This window comes from Borostomias antarcticus, assembly GCF_949987555.1.
Source record: "Borostomias antarcticus genome assembly, contig: scaffold_102, whole genome shotgun sequence".
NCBI classification, from domain to species: Eukaryota; Metazoa; Chordata; class Actinopteri; order Stomiiformes; family Stomiidae; genus Borostomias; species Borostomias antarcticus.
This window is the reverse complement of record NW_028176625.1, coordinates 440,435-455,434: the sequence shown is the minus strand read 5'-3', so window position 1 is coordinate 455,434 and position 15,000 is coordinate 440,435. Positions and strand designations below refer to the sequence as shown.

Sequence of the window (15,000 nt, the reverse complement as noted above, 5' to 3'; positions counted from 1 at the left end):
CAGACACACACACACTCAGACACACACACACACACACTCACACACTCACACTCAGACACACACACACTCAGACACACACACACACACACACACACACACTCAGACCTGCCAAAGCTACAGTAGCTTAACATCATCAGCCTGGGGGCCCTCCTCCTCTCATTGGCGTGCAGATGTGTGTGCATATAATGCCTAATTTGCATATTTATCCATAAGATTCAGAAAACTTGTAATACAAAAAAGATGCTCCTTAATGTACCTAACAAACTGGGGGAGTTTGATGGTGATACCTATTAAGGATTTTTTTTTCCTATTCACCTGGTGTGTCTCCCCTTAAAGGAAAATGCTCGTTTTTGACAACCTGGACCTTATTTACGACATATTATAAGAAGTTTGACTCACCGAGATCACTTTTGTGTTGTTCGGAGGCCTGTAGAAGAAATTTAAAATCCAGCGCGAGCCAGTATATCCATGTAATGGCGGCGCACGGGGCAACGGGAATGCAGTTTCTCAAAATCCATTTTCGGCCGCTAAACGGTTGTTTTCAGCAATCAGATTTGATGAATCGACAGTTGAGATTCCTCAACGCGAGGCATTGTTTCGGTTTTCAAATACGTGGTCTGTAGCCTCTGTAATATGATCTTTACACGCCTCTCCCCCACTTGCTCCAGCACGCATGCGCACAGGCCAGCGCGCAGCCTGCTATTCTCCGGCTCACATTCTCTGCGCTACGATCGGATTGTTGTTGACGAATGACGACAACAATATTCTCGGCACCAACAACGATCGTAGCGCAGAGAATTTTGTTGCATGTTGTGGATTCAGAATAGTCCAGAGTAGACATTTTGTATAGAGAAGTAAGACCTGTTTAGTTGGAAGCCCACTCACCACGTCAAGGCACAGCCCACGAGTGGGATGTTAGTAAGACGAGACTAGAGACGAGACAATGTTAGTAGGGAAGAGAACATTCCCTTTTAGAAAGCTTGTATTATTTTGTTAAACAGATCATGGACAAAGATAGACACATTTGACGAGGACATGCATGAGAAAACAGATTATCTAGCTTTTTGTGTTTTTTTAAGCGTTTTACATGGAGAAAACATGAATGAATGAATGAATGAACATGAAGAGTAAGCTGATTCATAAATACACAGGACAAGATGTGGTAAACAATGCAGGGTAAACACCAAAAGAAGCTAAATATAGATTGCCAAACAAACAAGTGATATAACCATCGTCAAAAGCAACACCATAGGAGACATCAAGCTATGCCGTCATAGGTCTACAGAGTCACTCCTCAGATGGCACCACACTAGCTATCCACAAAACTGTTCTAGGCAGCTGGTTTGTAGAACCCACTCAGCTGGAGTTCACAAAACTGTTCTAAGCAGCTTGTCTGTAGAACCCACTCAGCTGCAGTCCACAAAACTGTCCTAAAACCACAATATGTTCCTGGTGCGCATGGGGTTGTCATCAGTGAAGCAGACTACCCCATATTGCCGCCTTCATGTTGTCCACTGAACGCTGGTTATTGAGAATTATTGTAATAATTCTCAATAACTGTAATAATTTTGTAACATTTTGCATTTATTGGCAAGCAGCTTACCTACCTCTGGGTCCACATCTGCATATGCCTGCCTAATCTGCTCTCTGCTTCTGTGCAAGGACTCAAGACCTCTCTCTATTTCAGCAACTGAAATTAAAACAATTTATTTGGTCAGTTTATGGATGCATGTATAAATGCCACAGGTAGAGAGAGGGAGACTACTGTGCATATGTATAGGCTTCTGATATTGGCTAGAGAGAGAGAGAGAGAGAGAGAGAGAGAGAGAGAGGGAACACGTTTCAATAGCCTACCTGTCACCCTCTTGTCATGTTTCTGATACGTTTTCAGATGAAGCCCTGGGATCCCTAACACTTTACTAATCTTTTGGAGAGCTGCATACCCCAACCCTAACTCGTGCGCTAAGAGGACCATCCTCACATTGACATCAAATGCAACATCATTCCTAGTTGTATCATGAAGCCGAGTCGATGTGTAGACACTTTTGCGATAGCCATTTCTCACAAAGACTGCACTGTAAGAGCAAAGTACTACAGAACCCACTATTCTGAGGATCTATGTTAATTTTGAGACCAGTCCCTGCACAATTAGGACAAATCAACCCAGTTATCAGCTCATTCAAACACGCCGCATCTCTCTGCTGCTCACTGGACATGCTAACGCTAGCCTCATCTCCCTGCTGCTTACTGGACATGCTAACGCTAGCCTCATCTCCCTGCTGCTCACTGGACATGCTAACGCTAGCCCCATCTCCCTGCTGCTCACTGGACATGCTAACGCTAGCCGCATCTCCCTGCTGCTCACTGGACATGCTAACGCTAGCCTCATCTCCCTGCTGCTCACTGGACATGCTAACGCTAGCCCCATCTCCCTGCTGCTCACTGGACATGATAGCACTGGCTAATGACAACTTGCGCGAATAGGCCCTTTATATCTCATAAATGTAAACCTTTCCATTTAGTTTCTCTTGTTTTCTGTTCAACCTTGCGGGCAAACACTGTTGTCGTTGTTGCTTATTACGTTTAGAACGCTTTACAGACGGCATTGTTTGGATTAGATATCAGGAAATGGAAACGTGTCACATGACGCGCTGAACCAATCACGTTCTCAGAAATCAACAACAGCCAATGAGATTTCACGTTTAGCATCAAACCCGCCTTTGTATTTCCACGATTGGTTGTGATACAAATGAAACTATCAGGTTTGGTTGCGATAACATAACGCTCGAGAGCCAGATCTTTCTAATGATATATCACATGACCGGGTCCAAATAACGCCCGCGGTTCGGCTCGTTTCGAAAGAATGCTAACTTTTGGTGATTTTAGGAAGAATCTACAGATGCAAACGGACTAAATTAAGTAAAATAAACATCTAAATGCGTATTTTTGATGTTTTATTTCCACTAGTATGAAAGAAGACATGTTATGGAAGCAAACTAGCACAAAATCTCAAATTTAACCAGGGCGTTGAAAAACGATGTTTTCACCTACCGTGTCTCCCCTTAAGACATGCCCCAACACCACAACCAAACACCTGATATCTCCCCTACCATCTGTAGCTACACACACACATACACACACACACACACACACACACACACACACAGACACACAATGAAACACAAACGTACCTACTCAGAGTAGTCTGCTGGCCCATAGATATGCCCCGCCCATCTAACCTGGGCTAGCGTCTCTCATTTGCTGCTACGATCTGTCACTCTTTCAATTCTGACCCGTCGATACGCCCTCAGAACACCAGCTTGGGCAGCGAAGTGGCTCAGACTCTATTATCTAGTATGAGGAGCGCAGCGATTACATGCAAGATTTGAGTCTGGGGAGAGACTACCAGAGTCTGGGGAGAGACCAGTCTGGGGAGAGACTACCAGAGTCTGGAGAGAGACTACCAGAGAGAGACTACCAGAGTCTGGAGAGAGACTACCAGAGTCTGGGGAGAGACCAGTCTGGAGAGAGACCACCAGAGTCTGGGGAGAGACTACCAGAGTCTGGGGAGAGACCACCAGAGTCTGGGGAGAGACTACCAGAGTCTGGGGAGAGACCAGTCTGGGGAGAGACTACCAGAGTCTGGGGAGAGACTACCAGAGTCTGGGGAGAGACCAGTCTGGGGAGAGACTACCAGAGTCTGGGGAGAGACTACCAGAGAGAGACTACCAGAGAGAGACTACCAGAGTCTGGGGAGAGACTACCAGAGAGAGACTACCAGAGAGAGACTACCAGAGAGAGACTACCAGAGTCTGGGGAGAGACTGCCAGAGAGAGACTACCAGAGAGAGACTACCAGAGAGAGACTACCAGAGTCTGGGGAGAGACTACCAGAGAGAGACTACCAGAGTCTGGGGAGAGACTACCAGAGAGAGACTACCAGAGAGAGACTACCAGAGTCTGGAGAGAGACTACCAGAGAGAGACTACCAGAGAGAGACTACCAGAGAGACTACCAGAGTCTGGGGAGAGACTACCAGAGAGAGACTACCAGAGTCTGGGGAGAGACTACCAGAGAGAGACTACCAGAGAGACTACCAGAGAGAGACTACCAGAGAGAGACTACCAGAGAGAGACTACCAGAGTCTGGGGAGAGACTACCAGAGAGAGACTACCAGAGAGACTACCAGAGTCTGGGGAGAGACTACCAGAGAGAGACTACCAGAGTCTGGGGAGAGACTACCAGAGAGAGACTACCAGAGAGACTACCAGAGAGAGACTACCAGAGAGAGACTACCAGAGAGAGACTACCAGAGTCTGGGGAGAGACTACCAGAGAGAGACTACCAGAGTCTGGGGAGAGACTACCAGAGAGAGACTACCAGAGTCTGGGGAGAGACTACCAGAGAGAGACTACCAGAGAGACTACCAGAGTCTGGGGAGAGACTACCAGAGAGAGACTACCAGAGTCTGGGGAGAGACTACCAGAGAGAGACTACCAGAGAGAGACTACCAGAGTCTGGAGAGAGACTACCAGAGAGAGACTACCAGAGAGAGACTACCAGAGAGAGACTACCAGAGTCTGGAGAGAGACTACCAGAGAGAGACTACCAGAGTCTGGAGAGAGACTACCAGAGAGAGACTACCAGAGTCTGGGGAGAGACTACCAGAGAGAGACTACCAGAGTCTGGGGAGAGACTACTCTATAGCTGGTTGGTGTTGGCCAGGCAGTCTGTGGGCAGAGGGAGAGAGACCAGAAACACACAGCCCTGCTGGATAAGAAACACATCACACACAAATACAGAGAGACCAGAAACACATCACACACAAATACTGTACAAGAGAGACCAGAAACACATCACAGGGGAGGGAGGGAGAGAAAGAGAGATACAGAGAGAGACATACTCTAGGGAGAGAGAGAGAGACGTGGAGGGTTAGTGTCAGATGATGATCTGGTCAAAATTGAAGAAACAATAGACAAAAATACATTTTGGAATCTGGGAAAAAAAAAATCACCCGAACTAACATTGCAATTCAGAATGGCAAAGTTTGGAAAAAATATATTTTTCAAATGTATATAAATATCCAGAACATGATTCAAACACCTATCAGACTTCCATAATTGACACATTTAAATAATGTGTCATCAATCACATTGAAATCATTGAAATCAATCACATAAAAGACAACCAAAAGGCTTTGGACAGTCCGATTACAATGAAAGAGCTAAATGAAAAATGTGCAGATGTGAAAAATGGAGAGGCGTGCATCAGAACAGACATGTTTAACTCAGTTCAGTCCAAATGGAGAGGCGTGCATCAGAACAGACATGTTGAAGGGTTAGGGTTTAACTCAGTTCTCCAAATGGCCTATGAAAAAATTTAACCTGCTATTAAAAGGTGGGATATATTCTACAGTATATCTGGAACAAGGGTCTGATTTAAACTTAAATTAAAAAATGAGACAATCTAGACCCCAATAACCATAGTTCATCTGTGTGAACTATAACCATAGGGCCATCATAACCATAGTTCATCTGTGTGAACTATAACCATAGGGCCATCTGTCCATCTGTGTGAACTATAACCATAGTTCATCTGTGTGAACTATAACCATAGGGCCATCATAACCATAGTTCATCTGTGTGAACTATAACCATAGGGCCATCTGTCCATCTGTGTGAACTATAACCATAGTTCATCTGTGTGAACTATAACCATAGTTCATCTGTGTGAACTATAACCATAGTTCATCTGTGTGAACTATAACCATAGGGCCATCATAACCATAGGGCCATCTGTCCATCTGTGTGAGCTATAACCATAGTTCATCTGTGTGAACTATAACCATAGGGCCATCATAACCGTAGGGCCATCTGTGTGAACTATAACCATAGGGCCATCATAACCATAGGGCCATGATAACCATAGGGCCATCATAACCATAGGGCCATCATAACCATAGGGCCATCATAACCATAGGGCCATCATAACCATAGGGCCATCTGTCCATCTGTGTGAACTTTAATTTAGGGAAACTATTTTGTAGCATAATAAATTCAAGAATAGTATCCTTCCTCATTGAAAACAATGCATTAAGTAAATCTCAAATTGGCTTTTTAACCAAACATGGAAGCACAGATCACATATTTACCCTCCATTCAAACACATAAACAAACACTCTAAACAAATAAAGAGAACATGTATGCTTGTTTTGTTGATCATAAGAAAGCTTTTGGTTCAATCTGGCACAATGGTCTTTTATACCAGTTGTTCCAAAACGGTATTGGGGGCACGATATGATTTAGTTAAGTCGACATATTCAGACAAGAACTGCTTTTTTAAAACAATGCCGAGGCAATCGGTGCTAGGACATTATGGCAAGACTATGAACACACTGGCAGATAAAGCTCCTAGGGCTCATTATAGTACAAGGAGGTTCCTACCCAAATTAAACTCCACAACAACCATTTGGCTTAAACTCTTCCAAAGTCTCATGGAACCAATCATTTTATATGGACCTGAAATGTGGGGCCCAGTAATGAAACAAGATCACTGGGACTCAAACCCAACTGAAAAAGAACACCTGGAATTCTGCAAGAATGTGCTGAAAGTCTCAGAAACCCAGAGTCCCAAAGTCAGCCGGGCAGAGCTCGGCCCATTCAGGCCCATTCCCTCTCTTCAGTCAGAACTCGGCCCATTCAGGCCCATTCCCTCTCTTCAGTCAGAGCTCGGCCCATTCAGGCCCATTCCCTCTCTTCAGTCAGAGCTCGGCCCATTCAGGCCCATTCCCTCTCTTCAGTCAGAGCTCGGCCCATTCAGGCCCATTCCCTCTCTTCAGTCAGAGCTCGGCCCATTCAGGCCCATTCCCTCTCTTCATTCAAATAAAAAAGAGAGCAATCACATCCAAGAACCATTAGTTGGACGAACTCATACTCATACACAGACTTCAAACCGACAGAGCACACCTAGAACAAGTTGGGGTCTGGGCCACACACCAGCGTCTGACTCAGCCTGGCTCTGTCCACTCCATTCCTCACACACACACACACACACACACACGCCTATACACAGACAACCTTTCTACAAGAAAGGAGAGTTTGGATTCTTGATTCTGATTGGCTAGTAGCCGTTTTAAAATACACTGTAACCCACGGCTGCGACCGCATAACAATTAGTATTAATGCGCCGTCAGTCTCATTGACGAGGTTATTGATAAGATCAAGCGGTACTATGCTTCGCTCAGCAACCACTCGCAGCAACCTCGCCTTTTTATTAATTACACTCGTGTTTACCTACTGTAGGTATCCTATTACAAAAACGCACTCATCAGTCCGACTCCAACACTTCCACACCCCTACCAGCAAAAATGAGTGCTCTGGAGAACTGTTTTAATAACTGCACCATGTCTGGAAATATTCAAATAAACGTGAACCACCCGAATTATGCCTTATGGCTTATGTGAACAAGGCCAACCCAAATAGGCCAGATAGCCTATGTTGCCTGGCAACCATTTAATTCAGAACTATAGCCTATCGCCGAAGATGTTGTAAATACTAAAATGATAAGAATGATCAGTAAGTAAATGATTGAATGTTACTACTGAGTGTTTTTTGTGAATATATATATGTAGTAACCGTTGTAGAAAAGCAATTGACCACGAGAGGCAGTGGGTTACAGGGGATTTTACCACAGCTATACTTCTAACAACGCCCCGTAGCTGTGGTCAAATCCCCTGTAACCCACTGCCTCGAGTGGTCAATTGCTTAATTATCTCTTACACGCACGCACGCACGCACACACACACACACACACACACACACACAGTACACGCACACACAAACACACACTTCAACTGTAGTAGCCGTATCATGTTCAGAGCAGCGGAGGTCAGTTCAGGTGTGATAACAGAGCACACCACACCACACAGCCCTTCAGCTCAGCTGACCCACCCCCTCCTCTCTCTCACTCTCTCTCTGTCTGTCTCTCACTCTCTCTCTGTCTGTCTGTCTCTCTCCCTCTCTCTTTCTCTCTCTCTCTCTCCCTCTCTCTACTCCCAGAGCAGGTCCGTACTCCCAAGTGGCCTATACATACTACACTCTTATGTACATGAAAGCTGTCGTTGAACAGAGTTTGATGCGTTTTCAAGGGTTGTTGGTACATGTTGTGCGTCGCGCCTCGTCTCAGACATTTGTTCTCTTCCTGTTCCTGTCCTCCCCCGCCGCAGACGAGAAGAGTGGCGAGGTGGACCTGTCCACCTGCGAGGACTGGGACGTCAAAACACTCACCAGCGCGCTCAAGCTGTATCTGAGGTACGTCTCCGCAGAGCTCAGCTCTCCCTGAACAATGCTGTTTGACTGAGGGACCTGGGAGGGGGTTGTGTATTTGAGGGAGGGGGTTGTGTATTTGAGGGAGGGGGTTGTGTATTTGAGGGAGGTGGTTGTGTATTTGAGGGAGGGGGTTGTGTATTTGAGGGAGGGGGTTGTGTATTTGAGGGAGGGGGTTGTGTATTTGAGGGAGGGGGTTGTGTATTTGAGGGAGGGGGTTGTGTATTTGAGGGAGGGGGTTGTGTATCTGAGGGAGGGGGTTGTGTATCTGAGGGAGGGGGTTGTGTATTTGAGGGAGGGGGTTGTGTATTTGAGGGAGGGGGTTGTGTATTTGAGGGAGGGGGTTGTGTATTTGAGGGAGGGGGTTGTGTATTGAGGGAGGGGGTTGTGTATTTGAGGGAGGGGGTTGTGTATTTGAGGGAGGGGGTTGTGTATTTGAGGGAGGGGGTTGTGTATTTGAGGGAGGGGGTTGTGTATTTGAGGGAGGGGGTTGTGTATCTGAGGGAGGGGGTTGTGTATCTGAGGGAGGGGGTTGTGTATTTGAGGGAGGGGGTTGTGTATTTGAGGGAGGGGGTTGTGTATCTGAGGGAGGGGGTTGTGTATTTGAGGGAGGGGGTTGTGTATTTGAGGGAGGGGGTTGTGTATTTGAGGGAGGGGGTTGTGTATTTGAGGGAGGGGGTTGTGTATCTGAGGGAGGGGGTTGTGTATCTGAGGGAGGGGGTTGTGTATTTGAGGGAGGGGGTTGTGTATTTGAGGGAGGGGGTTGTGTATTTGAGGGAGGGGGTTGTGTATTTGAGGGAGGGGGTTGTGTATTTGAGGGAGGGGGTTGTGTATTTGAGGGAGGTTGTTGTGTATTTGAGGGAGGGGGTTGTGTATTTGAGGGAGGTTGTGTATCTGAGGGAGGGGGTTGTGTATTTGAGGGAGGGGGTTGTGTATCTGAGGGAGGGGGTTGTGTATTTGAGGGAGGGGGTTGTGTATCTGAGGGAGGGGGTTGTGTATTTGAGGGAGGGGGTTGTGTATTTGAGGGAGGTTGTGTATCTGAGGGAGGGGGTTGTGTATTTGAGGGAGGGGGTTGTGTATTTGAGGGAGGGGGTTGTGTATTTGAGGGAGGGGGTTGTGTATCTGAGGGAGGGGGTTGTGTATTTGAGGGAGGGGGTTGTGTATTTGAGGGAGGGGGTTGTGTATTTGAGGGAGGGGGTTGTGTATTTGAGGGAGGGGGTTGTGTATTTGAGGGAGGTTGTTGTGTATTTGAGGGAGGGGGTTGTGTATTTGAGGGAGGGGGTTGTGTATTTGAGGGAGGTTGTTGTGTATTTGAGGGAGGGGGTTGTGTATCTGAGGGACGGGGTTGTGTATTTGAGGGAGGGGGTTGTGTATTTGAGGGAGGGGGTTGTGTATTTGAGGGAGGTTGTGTATCTGAGGGAGGGGGTTGTGTATTTGAGGGAGGTTGTTGTGTATTTGAGGGAGGGGGTTGTGTATTTGAGGGAGGGGGTTGTGTATCTGAGGGACGGGGTTGTGTATCTGAGGGAGGGGGTTGTGTATTTGAAGGAGGTTGTTGTGTATTTGAGGGAGGGGGTTGTGTATCTGAGGGAGGGGGTTGTGTATCTGAGGGAGGGGGTTGTGTATTTGAGGGAGGGGGTTGTGTATTTGAGGGAGGGGGTTGTGTATTTGAGGGAGGGGGTTGTGTATCTGAGGGAGGTTGTTGTGTATTTGAGGGAGGGGGTTGTGTATTTGAGGGAGGGGGTTGTGTATTTGAGGGAGGTTGTGTATTTGAGGGAGGTTGTTGTGTATTTGAGGGAGGTTGTTGTGTATTTGAGGGAGGGGGTTGTGTATTTGAGGGAGGTTGTTGTGTATTTGAGGGAGGGGGTTGTGTATTTGAGGGAGGGGGTTGTGTATTTGAGGGAGGGGGTTGTGTATTTGAGGGAGGTTGTTGTGTATTTGAGGGAGGGGGTTGTGTATTTGAGGGAGGTTGTTGTGTATTTGAGGGAGGGGGTTGTGTATTTGAGGGAGGGGGTTGTGTATTTGAGGGAGGGGGTTGTGTATTTGAGGGAGGTTGTGTATTTGAGGGAGGGCGTTGTGTATTTGAGGGAGGGGGTTGTGTATTTGAGGGAGGGGTTGTGTATTTGAGGGAGGGGGTTGTGTATTTGAGGGAGGGGGTTGTGTATTTGAGGGAGGTTGTGTATTTGAGGGAGGGCGTTGTGTATTTGAGGGAGGTTGTGTATTTGAGGGAGGGCGTTGTGTATTTGAGGGAGGTTGTTGTGTATTTGAGGGAGGGGGTTGTGTATTTGAGGGAGGTTGTTGTGTATTTGAGGGAGGGGGTTGTGTATTTGAGGGAGGGGGTTGTGTATTTGAGGGAGGGGGTTGTGTATTTGAGGGAGGGGGTTGTGTATTTGAGGGAGGTTGTTGTGTATTTGAGGGAGGGGGTTGTGTATTTGAGGGAGGGGGTTGTGTATTTGAGGGAGGTTGTTGTGTATTTGAGGGAGGGGGTTGTGTATTTGAGGGAGGTTGTTGTGTATCTGAGGGAGGTTGTTGTGTATTTGAGGGAGGGGGTTGTGTATTTGAGGGAGGGGGTTGTGTATTTGAGGGAGGGGGTTGTGTATTTGAGGGAGGTTGTTGTGTATTTGAGGGAGGGGGTTGTGTATTTGAGGGAGGTTGTTGTGTATCTGAGGGAGGTTGTTGTGTATTTGAGGGAGGGGGTTGTGTATTTGAGGGAGGTTGTTGTGTATTTGAGGGAGGGGGTTGTGTATTTGAGGGAGGGGGTTGTGTATTTGAGGGAGGGGGTTGTGTATTTGAGGGAGGGGGTTGTGTATTTGAGGGAGGGGGTTGTGTATTTGAGGGAGGGGGTTGTGTATTGAGGGAGGGGGTTGTGTATTTGAGGGAGGGGGTTGTGTATTTGAGGGAGGTTGTTGTGTATTTGAGGGAGGGGGTTGTGTATTTGAGGGAGGGGGTTGTGTATTTGAGGGAGGGGGTTGTGTATTTGAGGGAGGTTGTTGTGTATTTGAGGGAGGGGGTTGTGTATCTGAGGGAGGGGGTTGTGTATTTGAGGGAGGTTGTTGTGTATCTGAGGGAGGGGGTTGTGTATTTGAGGGAGGGGGTTGTGTATCTGAGGGAGGGGGTTGTGTATTTGAGGGAGGTTGTTGTGTATTTGAGGGAGGGGGTTGTGTATTTGAGGGAGGGGGTTGTGTATTTGAGGGAGGGGGTTGTGTATTTGAGGGAGGGGGTTGTGTATTTGAGGGAGGTTGTGTATTTGAGGGAGGGGGTTGTGTATTTGAGGGAGGGGGTTGTGTATCTGAGGGAGGGGGTTGTGTATTTGAGGGAGGGGGTTGTGTATTTGAGGGAGGTTGTTGTGTATTTGATGGAGGGGGTTGTGTATTTGAGGGAGGGGGTTGTGTATCTGAGGGAGGAGGTTGTGTATCTGAGGGAGGGGGTTGTGTATTTGAGGGAGGGGGTTGTGTATTTGAGGGAGGTTGTTGTGTATTTGAGGGAGGGGGTTGTGTATCTGAGGGAGGTTGTTGTGTATTTGAGGGAGGGGGTTGTGTATTTGAGGGAGGGGGTTGTGTATCTGAGGGAGGGGGTTGTGTATTTGAGGGAGGGGGTTGTGTATTTGAGGGAGGGGGTTGTGTATTTGAGGGAGGGGGTTGTGTATTTGAGGGAGGTTGTTGTGTATTTGAGGGAGGTTGTGTATTTGAGGGAGGGGGTTGTGTATTTGAGGGAGGGGGTTGTGTATCTGAGGGAGGAGGTTGTGTATCTGAGGGAGGGGGTTGTGTATTTGAGGGAGGTTGTTGTGTATCTGAGGGAGGGGGTTGTGTATTTGAGGGAGGGGGTTGTGTATTTGAGGGAGGGGGTTGTGTATTTGAGGGAGGGGGTTGTGTATTTGAGGGAGGGGGTTGTGTATCTGAGGGAGGGGGTTGTGTATTTTAGGGAGGGGGTTGTGTATTTGAGGGAGGGGGTTGTGTATTTGAGGGAGGTTGTTGTGTATTTGAGGGAGGGGGTTGTGTATCTGAGGGAGGTTGTTGTGTATTTGAGGGAGGGGGTTGTGTATTTGAGGGAGGGGGTTGTGTATCTGAGGGAGGGGGTTGTGTATTTGAGGGAGGGGGTTGTGTATTTGAGGGAGGGGGTTGTGTATTTGAGGGAGGGGGTTGTGTATTTGAGGGAGGTTGTTGTGTATTTGAGGGAGGTTGTGTATTTGAGGGAGGGGGTTGTGTATTTGAGGGAGGGGGTTGTGTATTTGAGGGAGGGGGTTGTGTATTTGAGGGAGGGGGTTGTGTATTGAGGGAGGGGGTTGTGTATTTGAGGGAGGGGGTTGTGTATTTGAGGGAGGGGGTTGTGTATTTGAGGGAGGGGGTTGTGTATTTGAGGGAGGGGGTTGTGTATCTGATCGAGGGGGTTGTGTATTTGAGGGAGGTTGTTGTGTATTTGAGGGAGGTTGTGTATTTGAGGGAGGGGGTTGTGTATCTGAGGGAGGGGGTTGTGTATCTGAGGGAGGGGGTTGTGTATTTGAGGGAGGGGGTTGTGTATTTGAGGGAGGGGGTTGTGTATTTGAGGGAGGGGGTTGTGTATCTGAGGGAGGGGGTTGTGTATTTGAGGGAGGGGGTTGTGTATTTGAGGGAGGGGGTTGTGTATTTGAGGGAGGGGGTTGTGTATTGAGGGAGGGGGTTGTGTATTTGAGGGAGGGGGTTGTGTATTTGAGGGAGGGGGTTGTGTATTTGAGGGAGGGGGTTGTGTATCTGAGGGAGGGGGTTGTGTATCTGAGGGAGGGGGTTGTGTATTTGAGGGAGGTATTTGAGGGAGGGGGTTGTGTATTTGAGGGAGGGGGTTGTGTATTTGAGGGAGGGGGTTGTGTATTTGAGGGAGGGGGTTGTGTATTTGAGGGAGGGGGTTGTGTATTTGAGGGAGGGGGTTGTGTATTTGAGGGAGGTTGTTGTGTATTTGAGGGAGGGGGTTGTGTATTTGAGGGAGGGGGTTGTGTATTTGAGGGAGGGGGTTGTGTATTTGAGGGAGGGGGTTGTGTATTTGAGGGAGGGGGTTGTGTATCTGAGGGAGGGGGTTGTGTATTTGAGGGAGGTTGTTGTGTATCTGAGGGAGGTTGTTGTGTATTTGAGGGAGGGGGTTGTGTATCTGAGGGAGGGGGTTGTGTATTTGAGGGAGGGGGTTGTGTATTTGAGGGAGGTTGTTGTGTATCTGAGGGAGGGGGTTGTGTATCTGAGGGAGGGGGTTGTGTATTTGAGGGAGGGGGTTGTGTATTTGAGGGAGGGGGTTGTGTATTTGAGGGAGGGGGTTGTGTATTTGAGGGAGGGGGTTGTGTATTTGAGGGAGGGGGTTGTGTATTTGAGGGAGGGGGTTTTGTATTTGAGGGAGGGGGTTGTGTATCTGAGGGAGGGGGTTGTGTATTTGAGGGAGGGGGTTGTGTATTTGAGGGAGGGGGTTGTGTATTTGAGGGAGGGGGTTGTGTATTTGAGGGAGGGGGTTGTGTATTTGAGGGAGGGGGTTGTGTATTTGAGGGAGGGGGTTGTGTATTTGAGGGAGGGGGTTGTGTATTTGAGGGAGGGGGTTGTGTATTTGAGGGAGGTTGTGTATCTGAGGGAGGTTGTGTATTTGAGGGAGGGGGTTGTGTATTTGAGGGAGGGGGTTGTGTATTTGAGGGAGGTTGTGTATCTGAGGGAGGTTGTTGTGTATCTGAGGGAGGGGGTTGTGTATCTGAGGGAGGGGGTTGTGTATTTGAGGGAGGGGGTTGTGTATTTGAGGGAGGGGGTTGTGTATCTGAGGGAGGTTGTTGTGTATTTGAGGGAGGGGGTTGTGTATCTGAGGGAGGGGGTTGTGTATTTGAGGGAGGTTGTTGTGTATCTGAGGGAGGGGGTTGTGTATTGAGGGAGGTTGTTGTGTATTTGAGGGAGGGGGTTGTGTATTTGAGGGAGGGGGTTGTGTATTTGAGGGAGGGCGTTGTGTATTTGAGGGAGGGGGTTGTGTATTTGAGGGAGGGGGTTGTGTATTTGAGGGAGGGGGTTGTGTATTTGAGGGAGGGGGTTGTGTATTTGAGGGAGGGGGTTGTGTATTTGAGGGAGGGCGTTGTGTATTTGAGGGAGGGGGTTGTGTATCTGAGGGAGGGGGTTGTGTATTTGAGGGAGGGGGTTGTGTATTTGAGGGAGGGGGTTGTGTATTTGAGGGAGGGGGTTGTGTATTTGAGGGAGGGGTTGTGTATTTGAGGGAGGGGGTTGTGTATCTGAGGGAGGGGGTTGTGTATTTGAGGGAGGGGGTTGTGTATTTGAGGGAGGGGGTTGTGTATTTGAGGGAGGTTGTTGTGTATTTGAGGGAGGGGGTTGTGTATCTGAGGGAGGGGGTTGTGTATTTGAGGGAGGGGGTTGTGTATTTGAGGGAGGGGGTTGTGTATTTGAGGGAGGGGGTTGTGTATCTGAGGGAGGGGGTTGTGTATTTGAGGGAGGGGGTTGTGTATTTGAGGGAGGGGGTTGTGTATTTGAGGGAGGTTGTTGTGTATTTGAGGGAGGGGGTTGTGTATTTGAGGGAGGTTGTTGTGTATTGAGGGAGGGGGTTGTGTATTTGAGGGAGGTTGTTGTGTATCTGAGGGAGGGGGTTGTGTATTTGAGGGAGGTTGTGTATTTAGGGAGGGGGTTGTGTATTTGAGGGAGGTTGTGTATTTGAGGGAGGGGGTTGTGTATCTGAGG

The 15,000-nt window shown here is 48.1% G+C and overlaps 1 protein-coding gene across 1 annotated transcript in view; it reads left to right on the top strand.

The window, feature by feature from the left end:
• The window catches only part of arhgap10 (Rho GTPase activating protein 10), a gene marked incomplete at both ends in the record, with an annotated part of 196,527 nt that overhangs the window by 107,361 nt on the left and 74,166 nt on the right, over positions 1-15,000 (top strand). The window contains one exon of the mRNA XM_084462248.1: positions 8,224-8,308. Coding sequence (XP_084318374.1) covers positions 8,224-8,308 — 85 coding nt within the window. The remainder of the gene's footprint in view (positions 1-8,223; positions 8,309-15,000) is intronic.